General features: G+C 35.1%; 1 protein-coding gene and 1 non-coding gene across 2 annotated transcripts; one reads left to right on the forward strand and one right to left on the reverse strand.

Moving 5' to 3' along the window:
- Positions 1–584: 584 nt before the first annotated feature.
- TRNAD-GUC (transfer RNA aspartic acid (anticodon GUC)) lies at positions 585–656 on the reverse strand. Its single transcript has one exon. It is a non-coding gene; the product is annotated as a tRNA-Asp (tRNA).
- A 95-nt stretch (positions 657–751) lies between these two features.
- Positions 752–11657, forward strand: LOC129900799 (NAD(P)H-quinone oxidoreductase subunit U, chloroplastic). The gene is made up of 5 exons (XM_055975855.1): positions 752–1079; positions 10106–10167; positions 10321–10410; positions 10507–10647; positions 11363–11657. The coding sequence occupies exons 1-5, from the start codon at positions 824–826 to the stop codon at positions 11456–11458; spliced, it is 645 nt and encodes a 214-aa protein (XP_055831830.1). The 5' UTR covers positions 752–823; the 3' UTR covers positions 11459–11657.
- Positions 11658–11967: the final 310 nt, after the last annotated feature.

Below are 11967 nucleotides of genomic sequence, written 5' to 3' on the forward strand. Positions count from 1 at the left end.
AAAAGGTATTTCATCATAAATTCAAAAGCATATATAGAAAATCAAGTACATATGCAGAGCCGTTGCAATGGAAGAAAAATGAAATGTGTATTTTTAATCACAGTTATTCAAGTGTCATAGAGAATCGTCTTTAATCTAAAAGAATTGTTGATATTACCTGACATTTAATTTATTTGAAAGATAAAACTAATTAATCACCTAATATATAGGCCACATTAAATATCTCTAAATAAAGAGACAAAAATGTTCAAGCAGTTGAATGAAATAGCTAGGGAGGATGCTGGTGGTTGCAAAGGTATATCAAGTTGGAAAACTATTGGAGTAAAAGTATTCATATAGTGTTGTAATTAGTTTGATCAGACAAAAAGCTAATTAAAATGACAAGAATTTTTAAACAAAATTATGTTTTCGTCAACGTAATTGACCTAAAGTTGAAATAAGGGGATGTAATATTTGTTTTTTTTTCATTTATATAAGAAAAATATGTGTCGCGAATTTGCTTTTAATGTTAATCAGTAATGGGAAGGAAGGCTCTTCCACTTTACGAATTAGGATCCAAAATGAAAATAAAATAAATAAAAATGCGCCGTTGCCGGGGATCGAACCCGGGTCACCCGCGTGACAGGCGGGAATACTTACCACTATACTACAACGACTTTGTTGTCAATAGTGATTCCACTAAGATATATAATGGCATATAATAATAGACCCAGGAGGTCACAAAATGATTGGCGCTGGATTGCCGATCCGTTTATCTAAATTGTTGGTAAGAGAATGTGAAGAAGGAAAAGAAAGATGCAAGAATAACTAAGAAAAAGATAGAATGGCTACAACTCCCAACATTTACAGCCAAAAATTCCCAACAATTACAACCCACAATTACGCTACCTCCAATATTCCTTGTTTTATTATTCCAACTAGTTGCGGGAAACAGAGCAGAAAATTAGTTTTAATAGTTCGAAACTCCAGCAGCGAAGCCGCAGCTATAGGCGCAGACGAAACCTCACCTGTTGAAATTCCACCAGGACCCCCTTCTATTATCTCTGCTCTTAATGTTGAAAAAGCACTTCTTGGCATAGGTGATTTCTTCCATTCAACTTATCCTCTAAATACTTTTTCCAATTCAGTATTGTTATTACCACATTTTCCAGTACAATTTCACTTATTATGAGCACTTTTTTTTTTTTGATAAGTAAAAATTTTTATTGACCAAGTATTCAATACAAATCTGAAATCAGCAGGTATGGACAAGCACCATAGTTGCTAAGCTTAGTCTCCACTTCAGCTACCTAGTCTATACATACATGTTTAAACTATGCAGTTTTGTAGCTATTCTAGGATACTTTCTACCTCTCTCATGTGCTTCCTGAATGATGTGTCTAGTTAATGCACTAGCAGCTTGATGTTTCTGCTTAAAAATTCTATTGTTACGCTCCCTCCATAGATGATATACAGTGTTTGCCAGTGTCAATCTGTATAACAATGATGTACTCTTCTTACCCTTCAATTGAGCTTCCACCATATAGTCTTCATGTCCCCTGCACTGTCTCCTTTCCAAGCATGCTGCACTAATTTTATAAAATCTAAATGATCTGATATACAATTAAAGAAGAAATAAATGTCAAATATATACCAAATTATCTTTTTTTTGAGTTTCATAGCTAAACTATTGCAAGTGTGAGTTTCATACCTAAACTATCCAGTGGCGGAGATATAAATTTTATCAAGGGGGTTCAAAAAAAAATCAAGCACGGTTCGAACATGCGAACTGGTACGACTGAGCGAAAAATTGAACCCCTTTACCACTAAGCTAAGCCCTTTGGATTATGCTTAAGGGGTTCAATGATAAATATATACATGCAAATCAAAAAAATTATCTTATATATACAGTATAATTTTTTAACGAAGGAGGTTCGGATGAACCCTCTGGACCCAACATAGATCCGCCTCTGAAACTATCACTTATTAGTTTGAGAAACGAACCTCAGCGGTGTGTGTAATACACTCTCTCTATTCTCTCAATTTTTTTTTAAAACTTTGCTAAATGATATTCCACATGTATAAAATATTTCACTTTGACAAAAATTAGATAAACTATTAATAGTATTTAAAAGTTAAAGATTAACGTATTTTTATTCCAAAAAGAAAATTATTTTTTATAAAAGAAATTACTTTTTTAAAAAAGAAATTGTTTTTTAAAACATAAAATTTACAATATTTTGCTCACGCACTCCACCACCTTTCTCCACCCCCCCCCCAATCCCCGTCCTTTTATTTTTTTTAAATTTCCTTTATAAAATATTTTTAAAAAATTCATACTTCACCCCCTCCCCTCACTCATTCCTAAAAATGTTTTAAATTTTATTTTTTAAAAAAATAAAATTATACCCACTTCATCTAAGCTTTCGCTCTTAATTAGCTAAGGTGGGGTAGAATTTTTTTAAATAAATAAATAAAATATCTAAATTATTATTTGATGGGGCAAATAACAACAACAACAACAACAACAAATTCAGTATAATCCCACCATGTAGGGTCTGGGGAAGGTAGAGTATAGGTAGACCTAACCCCCACCTTGAAAGGTAGGGCGGCTATTTCCGAAAGAACCTCGGCTCAAGAGAGGAAAACAAGATAAAAGGTCAGATAGGGACAAACATATCGAAAACAAGATGAAAATAAGGAATAGCGAAAGTGAGAAAGTCATGGTAGAATAGTACGGAAAGAAAGAGGCATTAACTACTATAAATAAATAAAATAATCAAAGTACAACGGCCCCACACCTATAAACAGCAATACAATGCAGAAATCAAATGGCAATAAACAATGAGCAGAACTACAACTACTATAGTGTAAGGATAAGTCACCTAGCCTTTTATCCTAATCTGAGTCCTCCACAAAAGAAATTATACTGCGCTAATTCGCTTACTAATAGGAAAGAATAACGAGACTATGTACTAGCCTTCTACCCTAATTGTAGGTCCTTCATACCCTTCTATCTAAGGTCATGTCCTCGGTAAGCTGTAACTGCGTCATGTCCTGTCTAATCATCTCTCCCCAATATTTCTTCGGCCTACCCCTACCCCTACCTCTTCTGAAACCATCCATGTCTAACCTCTCACACCTCCTCACTGAGGCATCTATGTCTCTCCTCTTTACATGCCCAAACCATCTCATTCGCATTTTTCGCATCTTGTCTTACACCGAGGTCACTCCTGTCAGCCCTGAGAGGGTACCCTAGATGTAACCGGCACTCAAAAGCCATTTCTGGCTCCCAAGCGAACCACATATCCTGATCACACATCCGTTCCTTCATTTAATCAGTGGAAAAAAAATATAAAGGGAATATTCGGTGGGCAACTCAAAGCATTAATCTAACTCAAAGAATAAAGGCCATGGGCCAACAAATCAACTCTAATATTTTTCATTAAAAATAGTTTGACAAGAATAATTTCAGGAAAGAAATACTCAATCGATCCATTACTATCTAGTCTATGAAGCCTCTATCATTACTATCTAATTGGTGCCAATGACAGGTTCATGGCTACCTCAACTCAAAATGAAAAGGCTAACTCGAAGCAAGATTACATGAGCGGTGTCCTCCGAATGTAGGGGAGGACTCACCAATACGCTGAGTGTGAAATAGATCCCCAATGATGCTCCTATTGACGATCTCTTAAACCTATCTCTGCATCATGAAACGATGCAGGTCCAAATGGACGTCAGTACGTGGAATGTATGAGTATGTAATATGGCATAATGAAACATACCTCAAGGAAGAATAGCAGCGGTCCAAATATCTCAAATCAGAAAGATAAGAGAGACTCAACAAGGCGTCATAAGTCTAAAGTAATAATACATTTTTAGACAAAGACCAATCATAAACCATACAGTCCAATCCAATCATACACAATACCGTTCAATCAAATTATTCAATCCAATTCGATCATATACTGTTAGCTCAAAGTCAATCACATATCATCTAATCCAATAGAATCATATATCCATCCAATCATGCACAATCCAATCACAACTCATCTAACCCAACCCGATCATATACCCTCAACTCAATAATCAACTCAAAGGACTCAACTCAATAAATATGTAACAACTCACTCAAGTGTCCTAAGTCTAACAAGAAATAGTTTAGACAAGACTAACTCATAAGCATATAGCAACTCACTCAAATGCCCTAAGTCTAACAAGAAATAGTTTAGATAGGACCAACTCGTAAACCACTCAACTCAACTGACTCGGAGCACTATCAAGACCTAAATGAGAGTTTCTCTTATCCGACAACCATCACCTATGAGCCGGTGATAGTACAACAATCAGACGTTGTTGCCACGTCCGTCCATACCTTGCCAGGGCATGAACGCCTCCCTAATCATGGATACCATTGATTAGTCAAGTCCTATCATTTCAGGACAATAAAATGGGAAACATCCGACTTTAACGGTTCGATCCCATGGGAAGCATCCGACTTTAACGGTTCCATTCCTACCTACGTTGGCGGCGTATTTTCTGGGGTTCGAGTATGGACTATACTCTTACCCGCTTCGGTTCTCGATACTCCTCCCATGACTCCATGCTCATAAGACTCCCTCCAATCATCTCAAACAAGCCCGCACGGCCAGTTTCATGTGGGACATTGCCAACTCATCAACTCTGTTCTCATTTCAACTCAATTAAGTCATAATGGCAAGTCTCATTTAGGACTTTGTCCACTCGTCAATTCCATTCTCAAATCAACTCAATCAAGCCTCATTTAGATAAGCATTTATGACATCTCCTCAAGACTCATCACAACTCTATGGCTTTTAGCCCAACAACTCTATGGCTTTTAGCCCAACAACTCAAGTGGAATAACACATTCAAGAAAATTGACTTATGCAACATAATGACATGGTTAAAGAGATCAATAAGACATATTAACAAGTAAAAATGCTCAACTCATTTATAATCAAAATACTCGTGTTCAAAATAATTAAAAGACTCCTCAAACTCAACTCATGCTTAAACTCTTTTTAAATCATAGATGAAAATAATCATTTATTAAACTCAAAAATAGTGTATAAATAGTTTATGCAAAAATGCTCACAAATTATTTATTTAAAACTCCTTCTCAAAAGATCCTTTATTTTCAAAATACTCATAAGACTCCAATCAACTCAGATTATGCAAATCACATATCACATAATCACATTAGACTGCAATCCGCTCCATCACATAACATCCTCATCAATATACCTCTTCATCAATCATTTTACACATATTAAATAAGCACCATTCACGTCATCACTCACATCGTCATCAAAAAATCATCATCACATCATCATTATATATTATCATTTACATCATCATCAAACATTATCATCACATCATTGTCAAGTATCATCATCACATCAATCATCAAACATCTACTCCAAAATCCTTATTTTTGTCCTATGTTAATTTTATAGAAGCAAAGGAACATTCTTAACTAACCAATTCATTCTTTTCATTCCAATCAATACATATATACACACAACTATCCATCTCAACCTCAAGACATTTATGACAAGAAATCTCATCTTGGGTTCATGTGAATGAAACATGAACCCATACTCTCAACAAAACTCAACTCAAGAATATCGTCAATACCTATAAATCTATATACAAAGATACATTTGTAGTTAATAATATGAAAAATAACTATTTAGTAACTCAAGTCATTAAAATCATCAATCAACCATTTGTATCTAAAAACATTCCATAGTTCACGGAAAACTTTCAAGAAAACCTTTCTAGAAGGTGCAACTCTTTCACAACTCCTAACCAACACATCTATGGGCATATGGAAGAACTCAATCCATATTTTAGGTTAGCCTTACATACCTTGTTTGAAGACTTTGAAGAAACCTTGATGTTAGGTATTTAATGGAAGGCTTGAATTCTTGAAGCTCTTGAAGGCAATCTTTGTTGGAGAAGGATTTGGAGAAGAAGAAGAAGAAGAAGAGAGGGAAAATTTTAGGGCTTTTTAGAGAGAGGAAGGACTGAAAAATGCTCCCAAAACGTTCAAGGATAGGGTATATATAATTAGGGAAAAGTCCAAGTTGCCCCTCTTCAAAAATCTGAAAAATTGGGCAAAAACCTAGCTGGCGCTATAGTGGCGCGTCGCGCCACTGCAGCGCCAAGCCAAAATAGGCTTAAAACCCTGCACATCTAATAGTGGTGCGTCGCGCTAAGCCCCAAACTACTGAGGCTGTTTTCTGGCGCTACAGTGGCGTCAGGTGCCACTGGAGCGCCAAGCCCAAATTTCTCCCAGGCCTGAAATTCCTACAGTACTAGTCTGTATTAAAATGGCCATAACGTTTGATTCCGAACTCCAAAAATTTCAATCTTAGTGGCGTTGGAAAGAAGACTCAAAGACCTTTAATTTGGTAGGTAGTGGGCCACCCAGTTCTTTATATCCTAGGAGATATGGTCGTTTTAAGTTGACCCTTATACTAACTCGTCCGAAAACTTAATCTATTGGAGTTCTTTGGACTCGACTTGGTGTTAGAGATCCCTTATGACCCCTAAACACATATAAAACACTTCAAATACTTAGGAATTAATCCTAACTCATGTGTAGAATTAAAAGTCCTCCGGTCCGAGTCTACCCACACGTGAAGAAATGTTCGAGTCTTTGCGAAAAACAAATTCCGGGGTGTCGCAACTCCTACCTTGTCCCAAATAGCCTCATTTCTAATCCTATCGCTCCTGGTATGCCCAAAAATCCATCTCAACATTCTCATCTCGGCTACTTTCATATTTTGAACGTGAGAGACCTTAACTGTCCAACACTCCGCTCCATATAATATAGCCGATCTAACCACCACTTTGTAGAACTTGCCCTTAAGTTGTGGTGGCACATTCTTGTCGCATAGCACACCGAAAGCGAGCCTCCATTTCATCCACTCTTTCCCAGTACGATATGTGACATCGTCGTCAATATCTCCGCTGCCTTGCATGATAGACCCAAGGTACTTGAAGCTACTTTTCTTTTGGATGACAGGATCACCAAGCCTAACTTCCGCGCCAACCTCCTGAGGTGTCTCACTGAACTTGCACTCTAAGTACTCTGTCTTGGTCCTACTCAACTTAAACCTTTAGACTCAAGGAATGTCTCAAATCCTCCAGCTTAACGTTAACTCTGCTATGAGTCTCATTGATCAGGACTATGTCGTCCACAAAAAGCATACACCATGGCACCTCACCTTGAATTTATCACGTCAATCCATCCATCACCAAGGCAAATGAAGTAAGAATCTTTTTTCAAAAATGTTATAAAAGAAATTTAATAAATAAAAATAAAATAAAATTAGGGGGGGTGTGGAATATGGTGAGAGAAAGTGGTGGAGTGAGGTAAGAAAAATATTTATATTTTATTTTATAATTTTTTTTGAACGGGAGATAGTAATATTTTAATCTTAATTTTAACTAATTCTATTTTAATTTTTGTTAAGATGGAATGTTTTATTCATGTGAAGTGTAATGTGATAATTGTTTTTAAATGAAAGAGAGAGTGTAGTACACACATCATGATGAAAGTGGAACAAAAGAGAGATATGCGTTTTTCAAACTAATAAGTGATAATTTATGTATAAAACTCACATTCCCAACAGTTTAGGTATGAAACTAAAAAAAAAGGATAGTTCAGGTGTGTTTTTGACACTTATCTCATTAAAAAATTTGAAAGTTCTTATTGCATTGTTACAATAATTATATATCCAAATTTATACTCAGAGGAGAATGATATGATATCCCTGGTCTCAAAATTTTAACCTCCATGACAGGCATATGTAGTAGCCACTCTGCATTTACTATATCCATATCTATTTTGATGCAAGTATGATCATTAGTCCAGGTATAAGTACCCCCAACTGTTTTCAATTCAGTCAGTTCTGCATCAATCAGAAAGTCATTAAAATCTTTGACTTTCATATCCTGCACTGGTCGACCTTTTGGCCTATCTTCAGCCTGTAATACTGCATTATAATGCCCTATACACAACATAAGCTCCTTAATATTACCATCCATGTCTATCAAATCTTTCCACATATCCTGCCTATCATGTATTGTATGCAAACCATAGATTGCCACAAATACAAACTGCAAACTATTACCTTTAACTTTAACATTTACTTGAATATATTGGTCAAATTTCCTTCCAACAATGTACTCCACATAGTGAGGATCCCAAATCACCCAAAATTCTACCCTTATCAGTGAAATCATAATTGTCTTCATATTTACATCATGGAGCTAGTTTTTGTATCACTTTACTAGCCATCTCTACTTTGACTTTATATCTAAAACTGCTATAATACCAACCTTATTCTCCTTCATAAACAGCTTTAGTTCCTTCTATTTATGAAGTTTATTTATGCCTCTAGTGTTCCAGGTAACTAACTTCAAATTCATTACCAGTTAGTTCTATCCCTACCCCCACCACACCTTGCTCTTCTACACCACTTGTAGACCCAAACTCATACACTCTTTGTTGGTCAAAATTATTTTGAAGTTGTACACTAGTTTGCTGTTTTGGGTTAGCCTTGTCTGTCAACTTTGATGGTACCTACTTTCATTGTTCTTCTGTAGACACCTTTTTCTGCCCATTCCTTTCCTGTATCCCTTTCTCTCCTTTATTATTCTCAGATTTTTGTATTCATTTGCTCACTTTTCGTACTGGTACTGGTGGTCTAATTCCCTCCCTAGCTTGACATTTATGTCCCACTTGCATACACTTCTCACAATACTCTAGTACCCACTCATACTACACAGTTTGTTCAAACACCCTACCGTTAGGATCTTCAACCTTTAACTTCTTTAGTAGTTCTCTAGCAACATCCATTTCAATAAGTACACGAGCAAATGATATTCAATCCACTTTAATAGTACATTCATCAGCATATAAAGGCACTCCTAATCCACTACTAATGCGGCTCAAAGAATCCATATTCCAACAATTTAAAGGCAGATTTGGGTATTTCACCCAAATAGGCACAGTCAGCACAACTTCTTTGCTAAAGTCAAAATCAGAACTCCATACCTTCACGATGATAGGTCGATTATTCATCATATGAGGCCCTGAGTAGAGAAATTCATTCCTATCATCCAAACTTGCAAATCAAGCGAGGAAATAACCGTCATTGTGATAGTATATTTTTGGCTTGCTTACAGTATTCACATGATGAGCAATGTACCTTTTCATCACAGCTATGGTAGGCGAAACTTCCACAACATATAGAATCAGTGCTTGCTTCCATTCCTCTGTATCTCTATCCACCTCCTCTTTATTTAGCTCTATAATCTTTTCCCCATTCTTCATAATCGGAGCAACATAACTAAGTCCCATACCTCTAGCTGATAATCTATTCATATTGAAGAAGTTAGCCCATTTTAGCTTGGGTTCCTCCGTCATCTCTAGCTTCCTTTGTGCAGGTTTATTCACTACCTCGATGCTTTCTTCATTTTCATCTACCTGCACCTCTAGCTCACTCTTTTCAGCCATCCCTTTCTTCGCATTATTAGATCTATCTCCAGTCACTGTTCCATTGGTGTTTGGTGTGACCTCCCTTAAAGGTAATGGAGGTCACTGTTCCATTGCTTGTTGACATACTTTCGCCTTAGTTCCTGCTTGACATTCGAGATCTACATACCCCAATCCTTTAGGTGTCTCCCCCAACTTGACGAGTTCCTTCTTCTTCCTCCTCAATGTCATTTCTAATCAGTAGGCACATGTTAGCAGGATACACTACCGTGCGCCGAGAGGATTGATTTTTCTTATTATGAGCACTTATTTGTATGTTCATTGTTAATTCTTATGACTTATAATACTTCTTATATTATTTCTAATTATGTAAATCATTTTATAAAAATCTTAAAAGGTTGTGTTTTATGCACCATTGAAATAAAGAATCTGACTTTTGAAATTTGAACTATCTCATATAAGTTGGTATGGAAAGAACAATAGTTATTCCTTAGTCACACGAGTGACATGGCTCTCGAAAATCTTAAAGTTGATTCGTTCACCTTAATGACTATGATTTTTTTGACTAATAAGTTTCTTTTTAGAGTGCAGCAATAACAGATGTAGATCACTATGGAAGATTAGGACTTTCAAGAAAATGTTCATATACTGAGGTCAACACTACCTCTCTTTAGTTTTGTTTTTCTATGTTGTTCACCCATTAATTAATTCCCACAGTCAGCTAGAAAAAGAAATTAAAAAAACCTGGTTCGTTTGATGTATTTTCTTAGTGTTTGACTTGTATTGGTACAATATATTATATATAGGTACCAGTAGCGTACAAGAAGAAGGTTGAAGAAATTATGAATGAGGGATTGGTAGAAGAAGAGCTTAACGAGAAGCTTGAGCTCCTAAAAGTATTAGTTTCATTTCATTTTTATTAATTGAGAAAGTTTTAGAGATGATTTTTTCCTTTTTATTGTATCTTTTTTAATTTTTTTTGACATATATAGGAATCATATTCACTTTTGTCTACACCAGAGGAGAGAAGGCTGTATGATTGGAGTTTGGTAAGGAGTGAGGCACCGGATGATTACAAGTGGCCATTTGAGGTTGATCCAACTCCACCGTCTACCGGAACTCCTCCTCCACAGGTACTAATTACTTAATTAATTTTTCTTTCGTTCAATTAATAATTATTATTTAAAAAAATTACTTTCTTTTGTTGAAAATTGAAATAAAAGATGTATACGTACATGGAAGAGTGTTTCGATATTTATGGGAATCAGTTAGTTCCTCCGTTTTAATTTAAGCGATATGTTTCATTTTTAAAATTTAATTTGATTAATTTTTAAGTGAAGTGTTTAAAACACATCTAAAATATTTTTTTTTAAAATTTTACACCTAAACTATTGGAAGTGTGACAAACACATATAAAATATCACCCATAAGTTTGAGAAACACACCTAACTAATGAATGATAATTTAGGTGTGTTTCTCACAATCCCAATAGTAAGGAATAGTTTAGATCTGGTTTTTGACATTGAACTCTTAATTTTTTCAGCTAAGTTAGGTTATATCAATTTAATATTTTAAAATTAAAATTTAAATATTCAAAAACTATATGAAAAATATATAAATTTTATTTATCTCATGTCCATATGATAAAAAAGATATATTTGAGAATATTAATCAAAATTTACCTAATTTGAATTAAAAATAACAAAAAACATAAATAGTAACAGAGGAAATACTATTCGACTATGTTCCACTCTTTATGAATAAGTTATAAGTTATCCCCATCAGCTAGCGAGAAAATAATTATTAATAGTTAGCGTTTTTTTAATTGTCATGTATACACAATTGCAGGAACCAGAGGATGTGGAACCAACAATATTGGTGGGATATTTCTTTTTAGGTTGGTTTGTACTAGCCGCCGTGTTATCAATTGCCTTAAACCGCTAGAAAGAGAATTAAGTTTCATCTTTAAAAAACATGCAAAATGACATTCATCTTCGTGTAATATATATACACTTAAACCTTCCATTGTTGCATTTTTATGAAATTCTAAGCAATCCTCCCCCTAATATATCAAGTTACTTATCATTTATGGTATGTTAACGATGAACTTTTTATTAAATAGAGTTACCTACCTTTTATGTGACCAGTAGATTTTATAAATATTTTTTACACCATTATTCTCTTTGTTTTCTTGCACAAAAAGTGTCGGTTACTGTAATATAGGCTTGCATTCTTGTATTTTTGATTGCTTGCTCTTGATTGTTTTCCTCTGCGACTTATTCAAACTTCTCATATAATATAGGCTTGCATTCTTGTATTTTTGACCTATCAATTTTCCTCACATCGAGTTGACAATCGCTGTAGATTTTGTCTTTTGATTCTCATTCTCCGGGCGAGTTCTAGTCATGCAATTAGGACCCCGTATATACTAAGTGTTAATAACATTCAAGCAG

Source organism: Solanum dulcamara, chromosome 8 (genome assembly GCF_947179165.1).
Source record: "Solanum dulcamara chromosome 8, daSolDulc1.2, whole genome shotgun sequence".
NCBI classification, from domain to species: Eukaryota; Viridiplantae; Streptophyta; class Magnoliopsida; order Solanales; family Solanaceae; genus Solanum; species Solanum dulcamara.